Source organism: Gymnoscopelus braueri (assembly GCF_963280865.1).
Source record: "Gymnoscopelus braueri genome assembly, chromosome: 8".
Lineage (NCBI taxonomy): Eukaryota > Metazoa > Chordata > Actinopteri > Myctophiformes > Myctophidae > Gymnoscopelus > Gymnoscopelus braueri.
In genome coordinates this window covers 35,403,103-35,421,193 of record NC_137609.1, presented here as the reverse complement: position 1 = coordinate 35,421,193, position 18,091 = coordinate 35,403,103, and the positions used below count along the sequence as shown (strand labels likewise).

Genomic DNA, 18,091 nt, shown 5'->3' with positions numbered 1-18,091 from the left:
CTCATCTCCATATTCTAACTTTTTGTGTTTTTTCTTACATTAAAGCCCTACTTGATCATACTACAGTGTCACACAAAAGTACCAAAAGTAGAAGATCTGGAAGCTCGAAACCTTGAAGGGGTTCCAGAGGGTCGGCAGTAAAATTAGTTAATATCAACATTAGTTTTTCCATCAGTTTTTCCAAAAACCTCTGATCTGGAGAAATGTTGAACATTTTTATGAGGTCCCTGGCACAAACTCTTTTCAGATGGAGGTGCGCAGCCAAATACATGTCAATTCCGGGGTCCTTGACATGAAAATGTTTCCTGAAAACCACGTTACTTGACTACTTGCCAACAAAAAGAGACGTCGTCCTGCCATTGACATAGAGGCTGGGTGCGTGGGTGGCGTGTGACCAGCTCACACACAAATAGTGCCACTGGCCCGCAGGCAGGTACACTGGAACAGTCGTCCTCCACTCAGTACCAAATAGCCAGACCCTGAGGTAACCTCTCCGTCCCCCTAGGCCCAGCTCGGCCCACCGGCCCTCAGGAGAGCGGTACATGAAGGCGGTCCACATCGAAGGTATTGACACCTACAGTACATTCATGTGGACAAGGAAGTGTGTTACTGTACATGGTAAAATCCTAAGTGTTTAAGGTGGTGTAAAGTCTTATTTTTGGTTAAAACAAAAAGTATTTTGTTCAAAAGGTAAGTTATAGTAAGCTTATCACTGCTATTAGGGCAGTGGTTCTCAACCTGTGGGCCAGATGACAGTGAAGTGGCTATTTAAGGACTTTTAAGACATTTTTTTCAAAAAGAAGAAAAAGGGTTAGGGTAAAAAAAACATTACTGCATCAAAAGTAATCAACAAACTATACTATAAAAACTGTTCAAACATTGTCCAAATGGTCAAATAATATAAGAGGCTTTTTTTTATATAGCCGATCTACAAGCTTGTAGATCTGCTATTTTCACAAATATATGTCCGTGGAGCCGAGTCAAACTAAATTAAATGCCTCAACTCCTACATTCCATTGGAAGCAATCATGAAAAACTATTTCAGGAACAGAAATCCTGCACACTGCTCTTGCTCAGCAGCATCAGTCTTTATACAAATTGACAGATGTGCCGGTCCCTCTGGACCTTCATCAAGAGTGTCTTAGTATTAACATACTCTTTATACCATACAAATTAGTTAAAATAGCCTTTTATTCACACACACACTAATTGCATACAAGTGTACCTTGTTACCTTGGTTTGCAGGTGCAGACAGACAGTAAACTCTCCCAGTGCAGGGATAGACACACCAGGCCTCAGCTTCCAGTAGCTACAGTTATGGGTGAAGTCAGCCATCTTCCCCCACAGGCTAACCTCAGGAGAGACTAGCAGAGACACACAGTAAAGTGACATCAACACATATAGTCAGGGGATATTAGCAGAACAATTTCCAATCTTGGAATAAATTCCTTACCAAAAAAAATCTTCACCAATGTGTTTGTAAAAGTGTCTAGTAACATATCTCACAAAGACTGAAATGCAGTTTCCCTAGGGGAATTTTTGACAGCTGCTGAAAGTTGGGGTACCCACCATAACCTTATGTGGGGAAAAAAAATCTAATTTTAATTCTGTTTTAAGTAGCATGTGAGTGGTCAAACTAGGGTGTTTTTATGATTCTGAATCCATTGCAAGCATTTGTTTTGCACCAAAACCACTCCTTGGGCTAAAAACGGCCCAATCTCAATGGGCTTTTTACACAAAAAGTATACCTGGAAAAGGATGGCTATGGCCGTTTTTAGCCCAAGGAGTGGTTTTGGTGCAAAACAAATGCTTGCAATGGATTCAGAATCATAAAAACACCCTAGTTTGACCCCTCACATACTACTTAAAACAGAATAAAATGTTGGGTTTTTTTCCCCCCGCATAAGGTTATGGTGGGTACCCCAACTTTCAGGAGCTGTCACAAATTCTCCTAGGGAAACTGCATTTCAGTCTTTGTGAGATGTGTTACTAGACACCTTTACAAACACATTGGTGAAGATTTTTTTTGGTAAGGAATTTATTCCAAGATTTTTTTAATATCCCCTGACTAATAGTGAGCAGATATAGTAAAGGTAGCATTGAGAGACAGAAACGTGGATACCATTTTGATCAAGGTGTTCAAAGTTTTATATTTGCTTGCTACACAAATCCAAATTAATGTTTTTTTTTTAAAGAACAGGAGCACACTAGTGCACTGTAACCTCTTCAGCCGGGAAGATAGGGCACTAAAAGCAGTCACTGCTTTGTAGACTGATATCAATATTTACTAAGCTAATGAGCTCAGATAGCATGCTACACTGCTGTTTGATGTCAATACCATCAGTGATTTCACATGTTTGCTGAGAACACATCAATAGCTGCCACTTTATTGATAAGCTTGATTGATATTCAGTGCTTGATATACTGTATTTATACATGTCATTTATATCTTATTTAGATGCAGTGTGTGGTGTTTATTTAACATAATGAATCATGTGTGATTAAGTTCATCAAATTGCAATTAGAATCTGTTGCAAACAATACTTTGCACTCACAATCAAACATAACCTTTTGCCAGTAGTCAGAGACTAGCACATTTTGGGGTCATTTCTTTGTCAGAATCTTCTAAAAAGAAAAACACTATTGTTTATCTGCATGTTTTTGAGTCTGCACTCACTACATTCATAAGCGTTGAGTGCATTGTTTTATTTCATCATCTTTTAGCGGTTTGTGTCAGCAATGAAAATGTGACCACATGACAATAGCTTTACTGCCTACTGTATTGACATGAGAAAGAGGAAAAAGAACCTGTTAACCTTTCTGTGCTGGTAATTACATATCCCTCATAGTCACCTTTTATGTCTTTTCAATACTCATCTGGACCAGTTTGAACATTCTGTGATGCTAATTTATACAAACAGACAAATGTACGGATAGATAGAATGAATGAATGAATGCATACTCTTACCAGAGTCTACAGGAGAGGAGAGCTCATTCAGAAAAGACAGAAGGCTAATGGCATTCAAGAGACTCTGAAGAAACCCCATCACAAAATCTGGAAGAAAATAAAAATATGGATTTTGATCAGAATGTTCATGCATTGCAAAACAAATTGTCATGACAATTCCATGTGCAATCGTATCTACTGAAGTATGGCATTGGTTAACATTCTAGTTTCATCAAAACATTAAACAAATCAAGTTTTACTTGCCTGGAATGAACAATCACCTGGTCCACTCTCTCGCCACAGCAGCACACAAAAAATCCAGCAGAAACCTCAATAATACTTCCACTAATGTATCAAATGATAGCAACAGCAAAGCTGCCTCTGGAGTGGACCTTTAAACAGTTTGTACCAGTGCGTGTGCGTGTGTGTGTGTGTGTGTGTGTGAGAGAGAACAGTGTCACATAAGCATAATGTTGCCTCCCACACATCAGCCTATATGCTACCATTAAACTGTGAGCAGAAGGTTCAAACAAAACACACACACACACAGTATGTAGTAAATTGACGGCGAGCCGGTCATTGTTGAGAAATAAACCCAGACAGGGTGATTTAAATCTAAAATCTAATCTAATTAATTCTAAACAATGACCGGCTTGCGGTCAATCGCTTATTACATGGCTACTTAATAAATACATTAAATTGACCCAAAAGTAACAAAACTAAATATTTCGTTGCTTACGATAACCGAGCCGGTCATTGTTGAGAAATAAACCCAGACAGGGTGATTTCAATCTAAAATCTAATCTAATTAATTCTAAACAATGACCGACTTGCGGTCAATCGCTTATTACATGGCTACTTAATAAATACATTAAATTGACCCAAAAGTAACAAAACAAAATATTTCGTTGCTTACGATAATGAAAGTATTCCATTACTTTATGCCAGGTGCGGCAGTCCGTCCAGTGCAACACGGTCGCCTCGGAAAACAACAGGAAGTATTTTGGTTACTGCGTTGTCTATTTCTCACTTCAAATGTTTTCAAACTGTAAATTACATTGTGTGTTTGTTTACATGTCTGCCATGTTGGACACAAGCATCAAAATCAAGCAGCGCCGCCAGGTACTCTGAGTCTTTGATTAGACAGGGTCTGTTATTGAGCTCATCGGTCATTATACAGAAATAACACACCGCTGAATTCAGTGATTGACCAATCATTTAACCAAGCCATGTAATAAGACTTAATAACATTAAATAGAACAGTGTTGTCACAATATTGAGTATAAGAATTTCACTGCCTTCAATGTTGCCAGTGTGCTGTAAGTGGATGTGACAATTAAAACATTGAAACTCTGAAATATGTTTTGAGAAAAAACATGTAGAACAATTTTAGCACAATTAATCACAACGTGATAATTTGTAAAAAACATTTTTTTAATTCACCAATTTAAATTGTCACGCATTGTTTTACAGACTTGCGATGCATCGTTACATCGCTACTACTCACAACTAAAATATTGTTTGGAGAAGTTGTCAAATAACACATTTATGTGGAATGGTTATTGTGAAAAATATATCATTGTAATATACCAAAAAATACTTTTGTTTAATTGATAAAGTTACACTGTATGACTTTTAAACTAGAGAGTGGGTTGCAGTGGAAATTACAATTTGTGTGGTGGAAATGACTAAATGACATGACCTAGTAGGATTTGGCATTGCACATCCCTGCTTGTGATGGAAATTGCACAGTACTGTAGCAACCTGAGAGAGAGATAGGCTTTTTCTTTTTCCAATTAGTTTGACATTTACCATACCATATTATTCTATCCTTGGAAATATGGATTTCGAGGTTTTCAGGCCTGAAAAAGTTGAGAAAAGAAAAAACCAAAACGATATGCATAATGTGCCATTTCTGCAAATGAGACATTATTATAGGAATTTAGGAAACATCAGAATACATCTGCAAGGCAATGTACTGTATGTGGCAATTTAATACTCTTTAAACTCTGGGTCCCAAAAACAAATCACACTACAACTCTCTTTTAGTCTAATCAAGCATTGGTAATAAAGGAAAGCTCCACATGTGGTTATGGAGACATGAATCACATCTGTGGTCCTTCAGGGTGGCATCCTTTGGTAATCAGCCTCAGTCAAGATGTCCAAAAGAAATTAAACAAATAATAATGATGGGGGGAATCAACAGTACTGCATAAGCGCTGATGTGGAAAAAATGCTTTGTTTGGTTCAGACATATTGCAAAGCAATACTAGTCACATAGGACACCTGATATGACTGACAGTATATTGCTGCTATGTCTATCAGACATGGATCCAAGCCCTGCTTCTGGGTTTGTATGAGTGAGAACAGTTCACATCAGGTAACACTGATGACAGGTAGCTGCTGCCATCAGTGTTACCTGATGTGAACTGTTCTCACTCTCAGGGATATCACTCCTTAACTGCTGATGATTCCAACCAGTCTAATACTATTACCAAATGTAAGTAGATGACTACTGGGTGTATTAGTTAAAATAATATTAACTAAGTAAATACAGTAACTATACTGTCAAGCAGAGATGCTTTAAACTACATTCTAGGTGTAGAGAACAATGACAACTCTTGCCACTTCACAACAAAACCACAAAGGTTGAATAAACATCATTACTTTTGAACACAGCCGTCTGCCCTTCACAAATATAAATGAACCCCCAGCATCTAATTTCCTCTTTTGGTTTTCCTCCTTGTACCCCCCAAGCCAGCAGCACAGAAACTGAGGGCTAGCTAGATCACATGAGGTACCATGCAGCCAATCCAACCAACGTAGTAATACAAGCAGTGAACAGGACGTCTGAACCGTCCATGACTAGCTGACAGACACACGCTGTTCCAACTATAATTGTCAGCAGCATGTAGAAGGGGAATTTGCTGATGTTAACATCTATGGCTTCATGGACGGGCGGGCCAGCATCTACAACCTCCTCCTCCTCCTCCTCCTCCTCCTCCTCCTCCACCTCCTCCACCATGGTCATTCCAAACTCCTCTAACTCCCTCAACACCTCCATGTTGAACCGGTAGGCCTGGACCGCCTCGGCCACCACTCTCTGCCTGCTCCCCGAGTCCAGGACCAGCTCATTCATCCGGCTGCGATAGAGCTGCTTGAAAACCGAGACGCTCTCAATAGCGCTAAACTGATAAAATTCTAAGCCCTCTCCGGTGGAGGGGATATTCAAGTTCAAGTGGGCCACATTTCTTAGCACCCGGCCCCCGGATAGCAACTGGCCCCCGCACAGGCCTCCCATGTAGCAGGTGTAGGCGTGGGCCACCAGCAGCACTGCATTCTTACGGCCCACCTGGTGGATGCGGTCCACGTACTGCTTAGTGGCGGGGGAGCAACCCATCCGACTCTGCCAGCCTGGGCCATAGAAGTAGTCCAGGTCGCGGCCCAGGGCCTCGTGGCGATGCAGCTCTATGGGGAAATAGAGAGGCGCAAACTGGTGGTGGTTTCTGTTCCTTTCGATCTCGTTCTCCAGGGCAGCGTAAATGTAGTAGAGCGCCACCACGCCGAGCTTGAACAGCTCTTTGTGGATTCGTCCCCTCAGGAAGTCTTTGAGAAACTGGCTGTTCGCAGCCTGTTCCTGAACCTCTGCGGTCCCCGCCGCCAGTAGCTCAGACAGGTTGAGTTTGGCTTCTATTGCTCCATACACTGGCCCTGGCCCTTCCCTCAGTGTTTTTCTTTTTGTCGACATTGTTTTCCCATCACTCGACTCCTCTATGATGTTCGTCTTCACATAAGACCAAAGTCATTTAGTTATCTATGGGTGAAGGATAGCTCTGATGTCACTATGATGTCTGCCAATGCCCAAATATGGAGTTCCATGTCAGTCATAACAGCAGCCCAAGTTTTCGTATTGGAAATCTATACATATCTGAACGGCGTGGTCAAACCCATGTTACATATCCCTTTAAGACCCACAGAAAAGTTTCACGATTAAAAAAAGAAATAGGATATACAGGCCCCTCACATGCGATTCCAATTTGGATATGATTGTGATCAATCACTAACACAGTTATGTCTGTGTTTGTGTCATACACACACAGATATGGATGTATCTGTGATGTATGACAGCATATTTGGGCAGGATTTCTCAGGATTTCGGCCCGATCCTAGTGCCATTGAAGTCCCTATTATTATATTATAATAAAATTAAAAACCTTTTGGAAAAGATAGATTGATATCCCTTTCAGATCAGAAACGCATCTGTGTCATTGTCTCCGCCAGGCCGAAGGCATGGTGGAGAGTATGTTTTACCCTCTGTCCGTCCGTGTGTGTGTCCGTCCGCTCACAGCTAACATTGGTCAAGCTTCACGTGACATCACAATATGTAATATAAATAGGTAAGAAGGATTAATCAGGAACAGCTCCGAGGAGCACATTTTCTAGTTTTAGATCTCTTTTTAGCCAAAGAAATCTATCTAAAATGACACAGATGCGATCCCGGTTTTGTTGTGCAAAATGGTGTGTGTCGATTCTAGTTGCAGCTCATGAAAGATTCTCCATGATCCATCAGTGTAGAATCACATTTATTGCTTTGCAAAGTTCTACACAAACTCCAAACACAAACTTCTGTCAAAAATGGAAAAAGATGGAACACAGGCATACTTTAAGTGATTTTGTTGCTAGTGAACGTACACAAACTGTACTGACAATGATGAAACTTAGGCCTATCCAAGTGGTTTTGTTGCTAGTGAACGTACACAAAGCTGTATTGACAATAATGAAACGTAGGCCTAAGTAGTTCTGCTGGTAGTGAATTCAACAAGTCAAAAGTAAAACGGTCAGTGAACTAAAAGTGCTGTCATTTACGGATGTTCAGGTGCTGAAGCATCCCGCATTCTAGTTGCAGCTCATGAAAGATTCTCTATGATCCATCAGTGTAGAATCACATTTTTCTTGCTTTGCAAAGTTCTACACAAACTCAAACTACTGTCAAAAATGAAACACAGGCCTACTCTAATTGATTTAGTTGCTAGTGAACGTATATAAAACTGTATTGACAATAATGAAACGTAGGCCTATCCAAGTGGTTTTGTAGCTAGTGGACTTACACAAAACCGTATTTACAATAATGAAACTTAGGCCTATCTAAGTGGTTCTGTTGGTAGTAAATTTAACAAGTCAAGAGTAAAACAAAAAAACTTTCAAAAATGAAACACAGGCCTACTCAAAGGCCACGTTTAGACGACAACGGTCTCTAGAGAAAGCGGCAAAGTGCCGTTGCATTCTCACTTTTTATTCTAAGTTTACACGGAGATGCAACAGTGATTGAAAACGCTACAGTGTGCATGCAATGTGTGTGTACAACAACTCCCCCCCCCCCCCCCCCCCATCTGAAAAATTTTGTGCCAGGGAGCCCCATACAAGATTTGGGCTGTTAAAATGTTTCACAAATGTTCAAAAATGTTCTCTTTTTTTTTTCTCAAGATTCTTTTTTTCTTTTTTGAAAATAGCAGATCTACAAGCTCACAATGCGGTGTATCGCGACTTTTCAAAGATTTCCACTGGAAGAGTGTAAGTTTCACTTTATTGCGTTTTCAACCCCCGATACCGCTGTTGCCGTCTGGGCATATCTGATATTTTATTTTGCCGTTTTCTCTAGAGACCGTTGTCATCTAAACGATGCCTAAGTGGTTTTGTTGCTAGTGAAAGTACACAAAACTGTATTGACAATAATGAAACTTAGGCCTATCTATGTGGTTTTGTTGCTAGTGAATTTAACAAGTCAAAAGTAAAACTGTCAGTGAACTAAAAGCGCTGTCATTTACGGAGGTTCAGGTGCTGAAGCAGTCCACCAGGTACTTGGAGTTCCAGGGACCTGCGTTGTTGGTCAGGAAGTGGCTCTTGATCAGACCCTTGACTTTCTGGTAATGCACGGCTGCCATCTGCAATAAAGGAATGCAACACAGTCAAGATGGTGCAACCGTTAATCAAACTAACCGATTTAATCAATTCTAAAAAGATAAACACTAATTGTATATTATATCAAAGAAATTCAAATATAGGGAAAATAGCAGATCTACAGGCTTCCAACGCGTCTGGGAGCTTGTAAATATGCTATTTTCTATTATTCGATTAATCGAATAGAATCGATAGAATAATCGCTAAGACAATAATCGATAGTTGCAGCCCTAAACACAAAAATACCCAAAAAAGCCCCAGGAAAAGATGGTATGCAAACAAAGTTCAAACGCCCATAACTTCTTCATTGGGATATGAATATTAGCCGGAGAAGAAGAGAATTTTAAGATAAACCCACATTTAAAAAGGTAAATAAAACAAGAACGAGCCTAATAAAGGTATGGCTTCCTTGTGCATCTCTGATGTCATGCCGATGATGACGTCAGTCGCATTTTGCGAGGGCATGTCAGAAAAACATTACATTAATCTTCGCAACATAGACTGGCCAAAATGTTTAATATTTTCTACTTTGTGAAGTGAAAAAGGACCGCTGCAAAGGACCAATGCGAAAAGGTTCCCTCTGCTTGCCACAAGGTTGGGCATCTTGTTCAAGGTCATAAAAACGACTGAAAATAATGGGACCTTCCAGTGTACGGAATATGCGAATTGCAAACAGTGTTGAGTTGGGAGATTGCTTCATCACTTGATATTAATTTAAAACCTTTATAAAGGAAGACAGGTCTAAATAAAAGGCACAAAAACTGACTGTAGTACCGCGAGCCAAAGTGTTGACCTGCTTACACACCTGTGGGTAAAAGGTTCTTAGCTGCAACAGTTAAGCCATTTAACGAATGGCTAGAGCGGACCTCTGCCAACAGTAGCCATGGTGACTTTATTTATTATAGGCCAGCATTTCTCTAGCAGCCGGATCCCCCGCAAGGGAATCGTGTATTGATAATCTCAGTCAGTGCAAATTAAATGATCTGAAGATAGACACCATTGCCCAACCCTAGTGCACACAGGACCTCTGCTGTTTGCTGACAGCCACGTATGTGTGCGAGTCAATATTTGAGAGGAATATTGACGGTAATATTGACGGTAGAGGCTGTAGAGGCATCTGTCGAGGGCAAACCAAGGCCCTAGATCACTTCCCTCTGTGCCGCTGTTTAATCGCCTGGCCTGGCTTGACTGCAATGAGCATTAAAGGTAAAGGGTGAGGAAAATGTATGACAAATATGAAGGTTGTACTCTGTTCTTTGCAACGCAATTAGAATTACTTTCATGAGGGATGAGATGGTAAACATCAAATTGAACCAACATAAAAAATAAAATAAAACGGTGTGCAGCAACAGACCACGGCTGCCATGTGCCAACCAGTCGGCAAGGAATCTCCGCTGGTATTGAAGGTTTTGGGGCGAACTTTACACTTGATTTTATTACTTTAGTAAACCTTTTCATAAACACTTTGTTTTCAATTGCTAGACTTTTTAAAATCATCATGATATGTGTTTAGCAAATTATGGTCCCATTAATTTAAAAATTAATGATTAAGTAGGGTATGTTTCTATGGCTTTCACTGGTTCTACCGAGTGATGACCCGCCCTCGGTGCGGTTGCAGCCAATTGCAGTCGTTTCCGGTAGCATTTCGGACCAGATTTGAAATCGCTGAAAAACAGGCTTCAAAAGGGGTCTGTCACTTTGCTCATTCTTTTTTACAGTCTATGGTGCCAACTTATAGACATCAATGACATGACAACCTTTCGCTATTTGGCTTTCCTCAGTTAAAACAAGCACAGAAATTCACAATCTTTTACTTACTCTTTGTAAAATTGCGACTTAAAGGAGAATTTTGGACTAATTTTAAAAAAATTCTACTGTACCATTCATCCTAAGATATCATAACGTCATGGAAAAGGTAAGAAAACTTTAGTCCAAAATTCTCCTTTAAGTTGTGACATCACATGAAACGTGTCTAGTCTATAGCCACCAAAATATATTTTTTTATGAACATTGTTCTCCTTGAAGGGTACATTTGTGAACATGTGTATAGCAGCAATTATTTTGAGTATACAGAATTATGTTTGAGCATCAGTTAAACAAACCTTGGCATTGTGATAAGTAGGAAGCTCTGGTCCGGTGGCCGACAGCAGGTAGCTGTAACCCAGAGCTGGGTGATCCAGCTCTGTAACTTTGCAGAAGTAGCTGTACATCGCTCTCTTGCAAAGTCTGCTGGAGAGGCCAGGCCCACTCACGTATGGGGAGCTGAGGATGAGAAAAGCATTGCAAGAAGTGATTTTCGACAGACCAGTTTTGGCTGGTCTCCTATGTAGAAAGTCTGTGAGTACGATAGCGGTGCACAAATGCTGTAACTTTTTTTTGGATACCTATCAAATACCATGGGGGGAGTGCTTCCCACAAGGGAACGCGGAAGGGGGGTTGGGGGTTAGGTGTCTTGCTCAGGGACACTTCGACACATTGCTGAGGGCTGGAATCGTACCTGGGACCTCCGGAGTCCTATGCGGGCTCACTAACCATTGTGATCCTTTGTGCATTGACAAATGTTGACAAATCTTCTCTTATGGGGGGTTACTGGCCAAATACATATTTTGGGAGTGCTTGACAAGAAAATGTTTTAGAACCACTAGTATAATGGACCTTACCAGTCTGCAATGCTGCCTGTCCTGCTGTCCACAACTTCAATGTCCTGATCTCCCAGACACCAGTTGATGCAGAGTTTGTCAGGGCAGCAGGGTTGGAGGGCGGGATTTATCTGGTCGACGCTCAGGAAGTGGTAACTCTGCTTCCTGTAGGGCGTGTCCAGCAGACGGTCCCAGTCATCCCCCAAGCGCTTGTTGATGATGTTAGACATGTCCTCAGCGGAGTGGCCGTCAAGACCTGTGCCAACATCAGAGTGAAAGTCAAAGAGAATTCCATGATGTTAACACTGACATCGTCACGAAAGTCTGCACGAAAGTGGCGCCCTGTAAATTCTGATGGATTTTCACTGCAAGCAGAGTTTGTGCATGTTGTGAACCTGCCTACAGTACGTAGGCAGGCATATCTTTATCTGAATTAGGGGTGCTGCAACAGTTAATTGAGATAATCAATACTCTATGTACAGCAGCCATATTGGGAAGAAATTGGGCCTCTTCCTTACTTCCTTCACAGGTCTAAACAATTATACTAATTAAGACTCTGTTAGACCATTCTGGTCAGAATGGTCAACCAGAGTCAGGGTGCTGATATTGTGCATGTTGGCTCACTGGAAACACTCATGGTTCCCTAAGGGGGTTCCAAATTAACCCTTATGGGTGTGTTAACTCTGAGATTGTAGAAATGGAACCAAATGGAACCATTTGGTTCCATTTGGAACCATTTGGAACCATTTGGTTCCATTTGGGGGGTTTTTACTATAAAATTGATTACTTTCATTAAGTGTTGCACCCCTAGTTGCAGTTCTTTACCTAGCACCAAGCTGGTGATGTAGAGTGGCTGGAGGAAGTGACTCAGCAGTGCCCCCTGGAGCCCGGTGACAGCCCAGCGGCACAGCTTGTCACTAGCAGTCATGCAACACACCTTGGCCCCCCACACACTGGGTTCCAGGTGTTCTGCAGGGACCAGGAGGTCCTGGGTGTGGTAGTACAGCTTCATCGATTTGTTGACCGAGCACCTGCAGCACATACAACACGATCTTATGTCACCGTTTCTCAACGTCGGGTCTGGGGACCACCAGTGGTCCAAATGGACGACCTTACGGGTCTGTAACTCTGAGAGTGTATAAAGGGAACTAAATGGACCCATTTGGTTGCGAAGAGGGAGAATAGAGGGAGAACAAAATTGTATAAAATGGGGGTCCGTGGCCTAATGCATATCAAACTGGGGGATCGTTGAAATTCAGAGGGTACAAATGGAACCAAACGGAACCATAAAGGGTCCATACTATATGTTACAGACCCATCACCCGTAAGGGTCCATTTGGACTGGCTGGTAGTCCTATGTTAGGAATTTAGCCAAATATATATATTATACCTAATATACCTATTGTCAAGCAACATACTGTATGATAAAAGAAAGAAATTAACATGCATACCTGAAGTAGAAGTTCTTTGCAGCTCCGTCTGGGGTCTGATTGGAGTAGAGATGCAGATGGATCTTGGGTTTCAGCTGCAGACGGTGGCCATCAATGCTGCTTTCCAAGATGCACGAGTCCTTGGCCTTTGGATCAGAACCGTAGAACAGTAGAAGCTGCTTGTACAAGAATCTGAACACAAGTGGACAACCGTGCTAAAGTGAGTTAAAGTAATTTATATATAAAATACAGGTACAAATACAACCTCTTGTAGATATACAAAATCTTCAGCTATGTCATTCTGTGAACTGAACCACCATTGACAAAAGACAGCCATGAGTATGGCAAGAAGAGAGTTCGATCCTTGCTCCGTTGGTTAGCATAACATGCTTAATGGCAATTTAAGTTTTCCTCATGCTAGAGAATACATAGAGCAACAGACGTCACCATACATATCAGTAGGCGGAGAGTCAATATCAGTAGTCAATCACGATTACCAGTGGAAAAAAATAAGGATATATATTGTCTCTTAGAATGTATATAATTGGAGCAACTCTATTTGTTGGTAGTACCTCTGCAGAGCACGTTTGGCAATGATCATGGCATGGCCGTCATGAACCATGGATCCGTTGTAGGAGAGCAAGTCGCTGCAGCTGGACTGGCCAGCTCCCACTGCCACCACCTCATAATACTCACGAGGACAACCTGAGGAGTCAAGCACTTCTGTGGAGGAAATAAATGACAAAATGTTGTTTGTTGAGCTGCTTTTTTTAGGTCTTGTAAATTCATAAGATTTCCTTTCACATCATCTTCACCAGTCTCCAGTCAAACTCTCTGTCTTAGAAAAATGGCTCAGAAGAACTCACTGAGCTAAATGTTGTAAATGAAGTCCACATCAATTTCACTCAAAAAGTCTTGGCTCCAACAATGAAATCCAGCACAAGTGACCTTACCAATCTTCATGTAGATGCATGGCGTATTAAATGGCAGATTAAAAACATAAATAAAAGAGGTAAACACCTCTACAAAGTGCCAGACAAGTATGAATCTCTGTCTGGCTTTGACAGGCACAAACCTCTTCCAGAATAGGAACACACCTCTATATGTTTTGAGCACACTTTTCATAGTCCTGGGTTTCCAATTTACCTACAACATGATACTCCATCAGAAACAGTTCAGAAATACAAATTTGAGTTGATTAAGTCAAGGGTTAAGATCAAGCCGTGGTGGAGGGCCAAGCTGCCTAGAACAGGGTTTGTCTGCAAGTTTCTACTTTCTACAAGTCCATTTTATGCCCATATATGGAGATCTCTGTATCTGTCCATCCATGTCCCTTTTATGCCCATATATGGAGATCCCGGATGTCATCAGTATATGTCCATATATGGGCATGCCGCCTTTTGTGCCCATATGGAGCTGACTTTTTTTAATTTTTTTTATTTGTTTATTTAGACAGGACAGAGCATATTGATGAACGTCACATGAACGTAAATACACCGGATTTAGCAAAGATGCTAATTTTCATCCGCAGTCCTCACACAACTGATTTGTTTCCGACATGAGCGTGACGTCAGAGGACATCCCGCCCGCCGCCCGTTAAGCCAATTTTAATATAGGATCAATCATCTTATTTTGATGAGGTAGCTAATAGGTAAGTAGCTAAACTCAGTGCCAAAGGAACATCGTTGTCATCTAGAGAAGAATGTGATTGGCAAAAAACGTGCGTGCACAATCACGCCACAATATACCATTTTAAAAGTATAGTTGTGTATATAATATTTCAACTGTAAGACCTCACCTGTCTCCAAGACAAATGCTGCCATGGAGCTCTTATAGTAGTTCAGTTCAGGACACATCTTCAACAGGCTGTCAAACTTCTGACCGCTCAATGCTGCCATGTGATACTTGTGGTTGGTTTGCCATACTGGAGATACAAATGTAAAAAACAGGGACATACAACTGGGGATGGTGATAACTTGCACTTCTCCAGACAGAAGCATTAGCTATGGCTGCAAAAAATACCACTTTTAAAATCCCGACACCAATCCCGAGTACAGAACTTTGAGTATAGGCTACTACTGTATACACAGTAATATCCTTAGTTAAATGAACACTGAGGATTTTACTATGTAAGGATACATCATTTACCCATAAATGTATATACAGTATGCACTACGGAGCTATCTTCTATATGTAACATAAGTTATGGTACCATCAAAAATAGCACCAGAGAAAACCACAGAAGACACAAAAACATCTAATGTATCAAGCCTGTATCTGAAGGTAAGCTAAGCTTGCTAGCTAGTTACCACAATCTATTTATGCATCTATAAATGCACAAAATCTTTGCGTGTGTGTGTGTGTGTGTGTGTGTGTGTGTGTGTGTGTGTGTGTGTGTGTGTGTGTGTGTGTGTGTGTCCAGACATGTTCTTCCCTCAGAACATCGCAGACCCCCACCCCAATCCGAACCCGTTTCTTCCTTTTTATTTTAATTTTAAATTATGTTCAGCCACAGTTACTTCATTTCTAATGTTTAACCTGTAATATTACGGCGCGTCACTTAGTGCGACGCTGCGAGCTTCTATATCTGCTATTTTTGAAAAATCCTGAAAGAACAACTGGTTTAGAAGTCATTTGTAGAATCGGCCTCAGGTCTTAATGGGTTAATAACTAATGCAATGTAACTATTATTCATGTATATGATGCTACATATAATACGGAAATACAACTGACAATTAAAAAATAAAAGAGTTAAAAAAAAAAGAAAATATGACCAATATAACCTAAATAAAACCTTACCCTGTGCCTTTGAGCTGTCCAAGTCGCCAGATTGGTTCTGGAAATACTCATCCAGTAAGCTTCTTCGATCAGGTGGCGTTAGGGCAGGGATGGAGAGAGTGGCAGAGTCCGAGTCCGAGTCCTACAAGCAGAAAAAGTAACACAGCCTGCGTTAAATCATGAATCTAATCTAACAATTTAATTTAAATTCGAAGACTTAACCACCTGAACCCTAGTGTCCCTTTCCTGCCAGGCTACCTTTCCTGGGCATGTTATAACAGGCAAACATTGGCAAAGAGATTTGGTGACCAGTCAATTAAGTATACACTAGGGTTTAATGGTTGAAGACAACGATTTTGGTACTTTTTCAGTTTTTCAGTTGTCTAAGGACTCAACATTACTCAAGCATTATAATGTGTGAGGATGTCTTGACTGTGTATTTTTGATTTCCCATTGTAAGGTGCAAGTTTCACACCACAGCGGATCATCTGCTTCCATCTGCTTCTGTTCTCTGCATCTGAACTCGGTCAGATGCAGAGAACAGAAGCAGATGGAAACAGATGATCCACTGTGAGTCGACACCGATGGCAATTAGTTGAAAGAAGAAGGAGGAAGAAGTTTGTACGGTGCAAGTTTCTCTGTCAAAAAGGCGAAGAGTAACAGACTGGACTCCTTCCTGACTGTACAGGGATCATGTACCTCGCGTCATACTGACTTAGTATCGAATCACGTCTCTCAAAAGAATAATCATGACGTGCAGCGCCCAATGTGAGTGCACCTCAACATCCAGGAAATATAGAGAATATGGAATTACTAAATGGGGTAAATGACATTAATACTCATTATAAGAAAGATGTAGGTCTGTGGCACTCCGACTTTTAATGTTTTCTCTTCAAGAAGAGTTTCCCTGGTCTGCAAAAGTGCTTGTCAAAGAGAATTCACATCCATAATTATGATTATGGCTATTGTGCTAATTGTTATTTTATTGTATATTACCTGATCGTCTTCACTCAGGTCCAGATCCGTGAGCGGTCTGCTGTAGACTTTTGATAGGGCCAATCCTCCCACAGGCTCTGGACAGCTGGAGGAACACAGCCAAAGATGGTTAATTTATGAAGATCCGCCATCCCAATTGTAGCCAGTAGAGGCGAAATTGGTACACAAATCCTACTAAGTGGGCACCTGACAGCAAATCTCATGAACGTCCTCCTCCTATGTTTACTGGTGCTAGATCCCGCAAGAGTGTGTTGCTGGGACAGAGAAAGGTCGATAATAAAATAGATTTTCTCCTGATTTGTGTCTCTGAAAAAAGCCATTTTAGTATGAAAATCTTGGGAAGATTGTGTGGCTTGTGACGATCGAGTCCAATATTTAGTTCACAGTGACCATGGGGCTGAAGAATGGCTCAGAAGCTGTGTTCACGTTCGCTCTTCCATTGGAATTAATAGACTCCAATCTGCTTCCGGTCTCCTAAAGAGGCGGGCACTTACTACTGCAAATAAACCGGAGGCAGATCTTTCTATGTTTTTGTCTTGGATACAGCTCTGGGCCAACACTGGCAACAAGGAGAGAAGAAGGGAAGCGGTCACAGCCTGTTACAGTGAGTGAGCACGTATGTATGCTTCATGCCTTGCTCAAGGACACGTGGCTGCCGGGTAGGGGGCCGGGGTGTTTAATCTGAACTTTTGGCTTCCAGGATGGATCATTTTTACCCCTCAAACCATCAATCACACGCCTAGCATTCACAATGGCAAATAACACCAATAACCCAATCAATCGTCACTTCACAATAATCTAACCCATTCAGTCCGGGGACGCATCTCTGTCATTTTAGATCTCTTCGGCTATTCAAAAATAGCAGATATACAAGCTCATAGCGCGACAGAGTGCCGCGCTATGAGCTTGTAGATCTGCTATTTTTGAAAATCATGAAAATGTGTGCAAATCTTTGAATATATATATTTTTAAAGCGAACATTTGTAACTCATATATTGGGTGTTAAGATATGGATGTACTTCATGAGATTCTGTGCATTGTCTTTTCTGTATGTTGTGTTGTATGCTACTTTTCCTCATGTATGGCTGTGTAGTTACCTCAGGCCTGTGGCACAACCCGAATCTGAAGGATCTCCTCCTGCCAAGTCAGCATGGACCAGAAACCCAGAAGGAAGCTTAGATGAGTTGGTCTTGAGGTCCGACACAGACTGGAAACAGGCAGCACCTCTTCTAGGACGTGGCTTGGGCTCCTTGTGGTCTGCCATATCTGGATCTATTCTCATATACTCTCACTTTCAAACTCCTTGTACCTGTAGGAAAGAGAACTTAATGTAGCGATTACAG

The 18,091-nt window shown here is 41.2% G+C and overlaps 2 protein-coding genes across 2 annotated transcripts; both read right to left on the bottom strand.

The window, feature by feature from the left end:
• Positions 1-5,735: 5,735 nt before the first annotated feature.
• LOC308090808 (heme oxygenase 2-like) lies at positions 5,736-6,695 on the bottom strand (the record flags this gene model as incomplete). The annotated part of the gene is made up of 1 exon (XM_080436081.1): positions 5,736-6,695. The coding sequence occupies one exon, from the start codon at positions 6,693-6,695 to the stop codon at positions 5,736-5,738; it is 960 nt and encodes a 319-aa protein (XP_080292207.1).
• Positions 6,696-8,778: 2,083 nt separating this feature from the next.
• adad2 (adenosine deaminase domain containing 2) lies at positions 8,779-18,012 on the bottom strand (the record flags this gene model as incomplete). Its single annotated transcript, XM_080436080.1, has 10 exons — positions 8,779-8,889; positions 11,008-11,167; positions 11,566-11,800; positions 12,370-12,575; positions 12,996-13,166; positions 13,547-13,697; positions 14,773-14,898; positions 15,774-15,894; positions 16,749-16,833; positions 17,846-18,012. The coding sequence occupies 10 exons, from the start codon at positions 18,010-18,012 to the stop codon at positions 8,779-8,781; spliced, it is 1,533 nt and encodes a 510-aa protein (XP_080292206.1).
• Between the last annotated feature and the right edge of the window lie 79 nt (positions 18,013-18,091).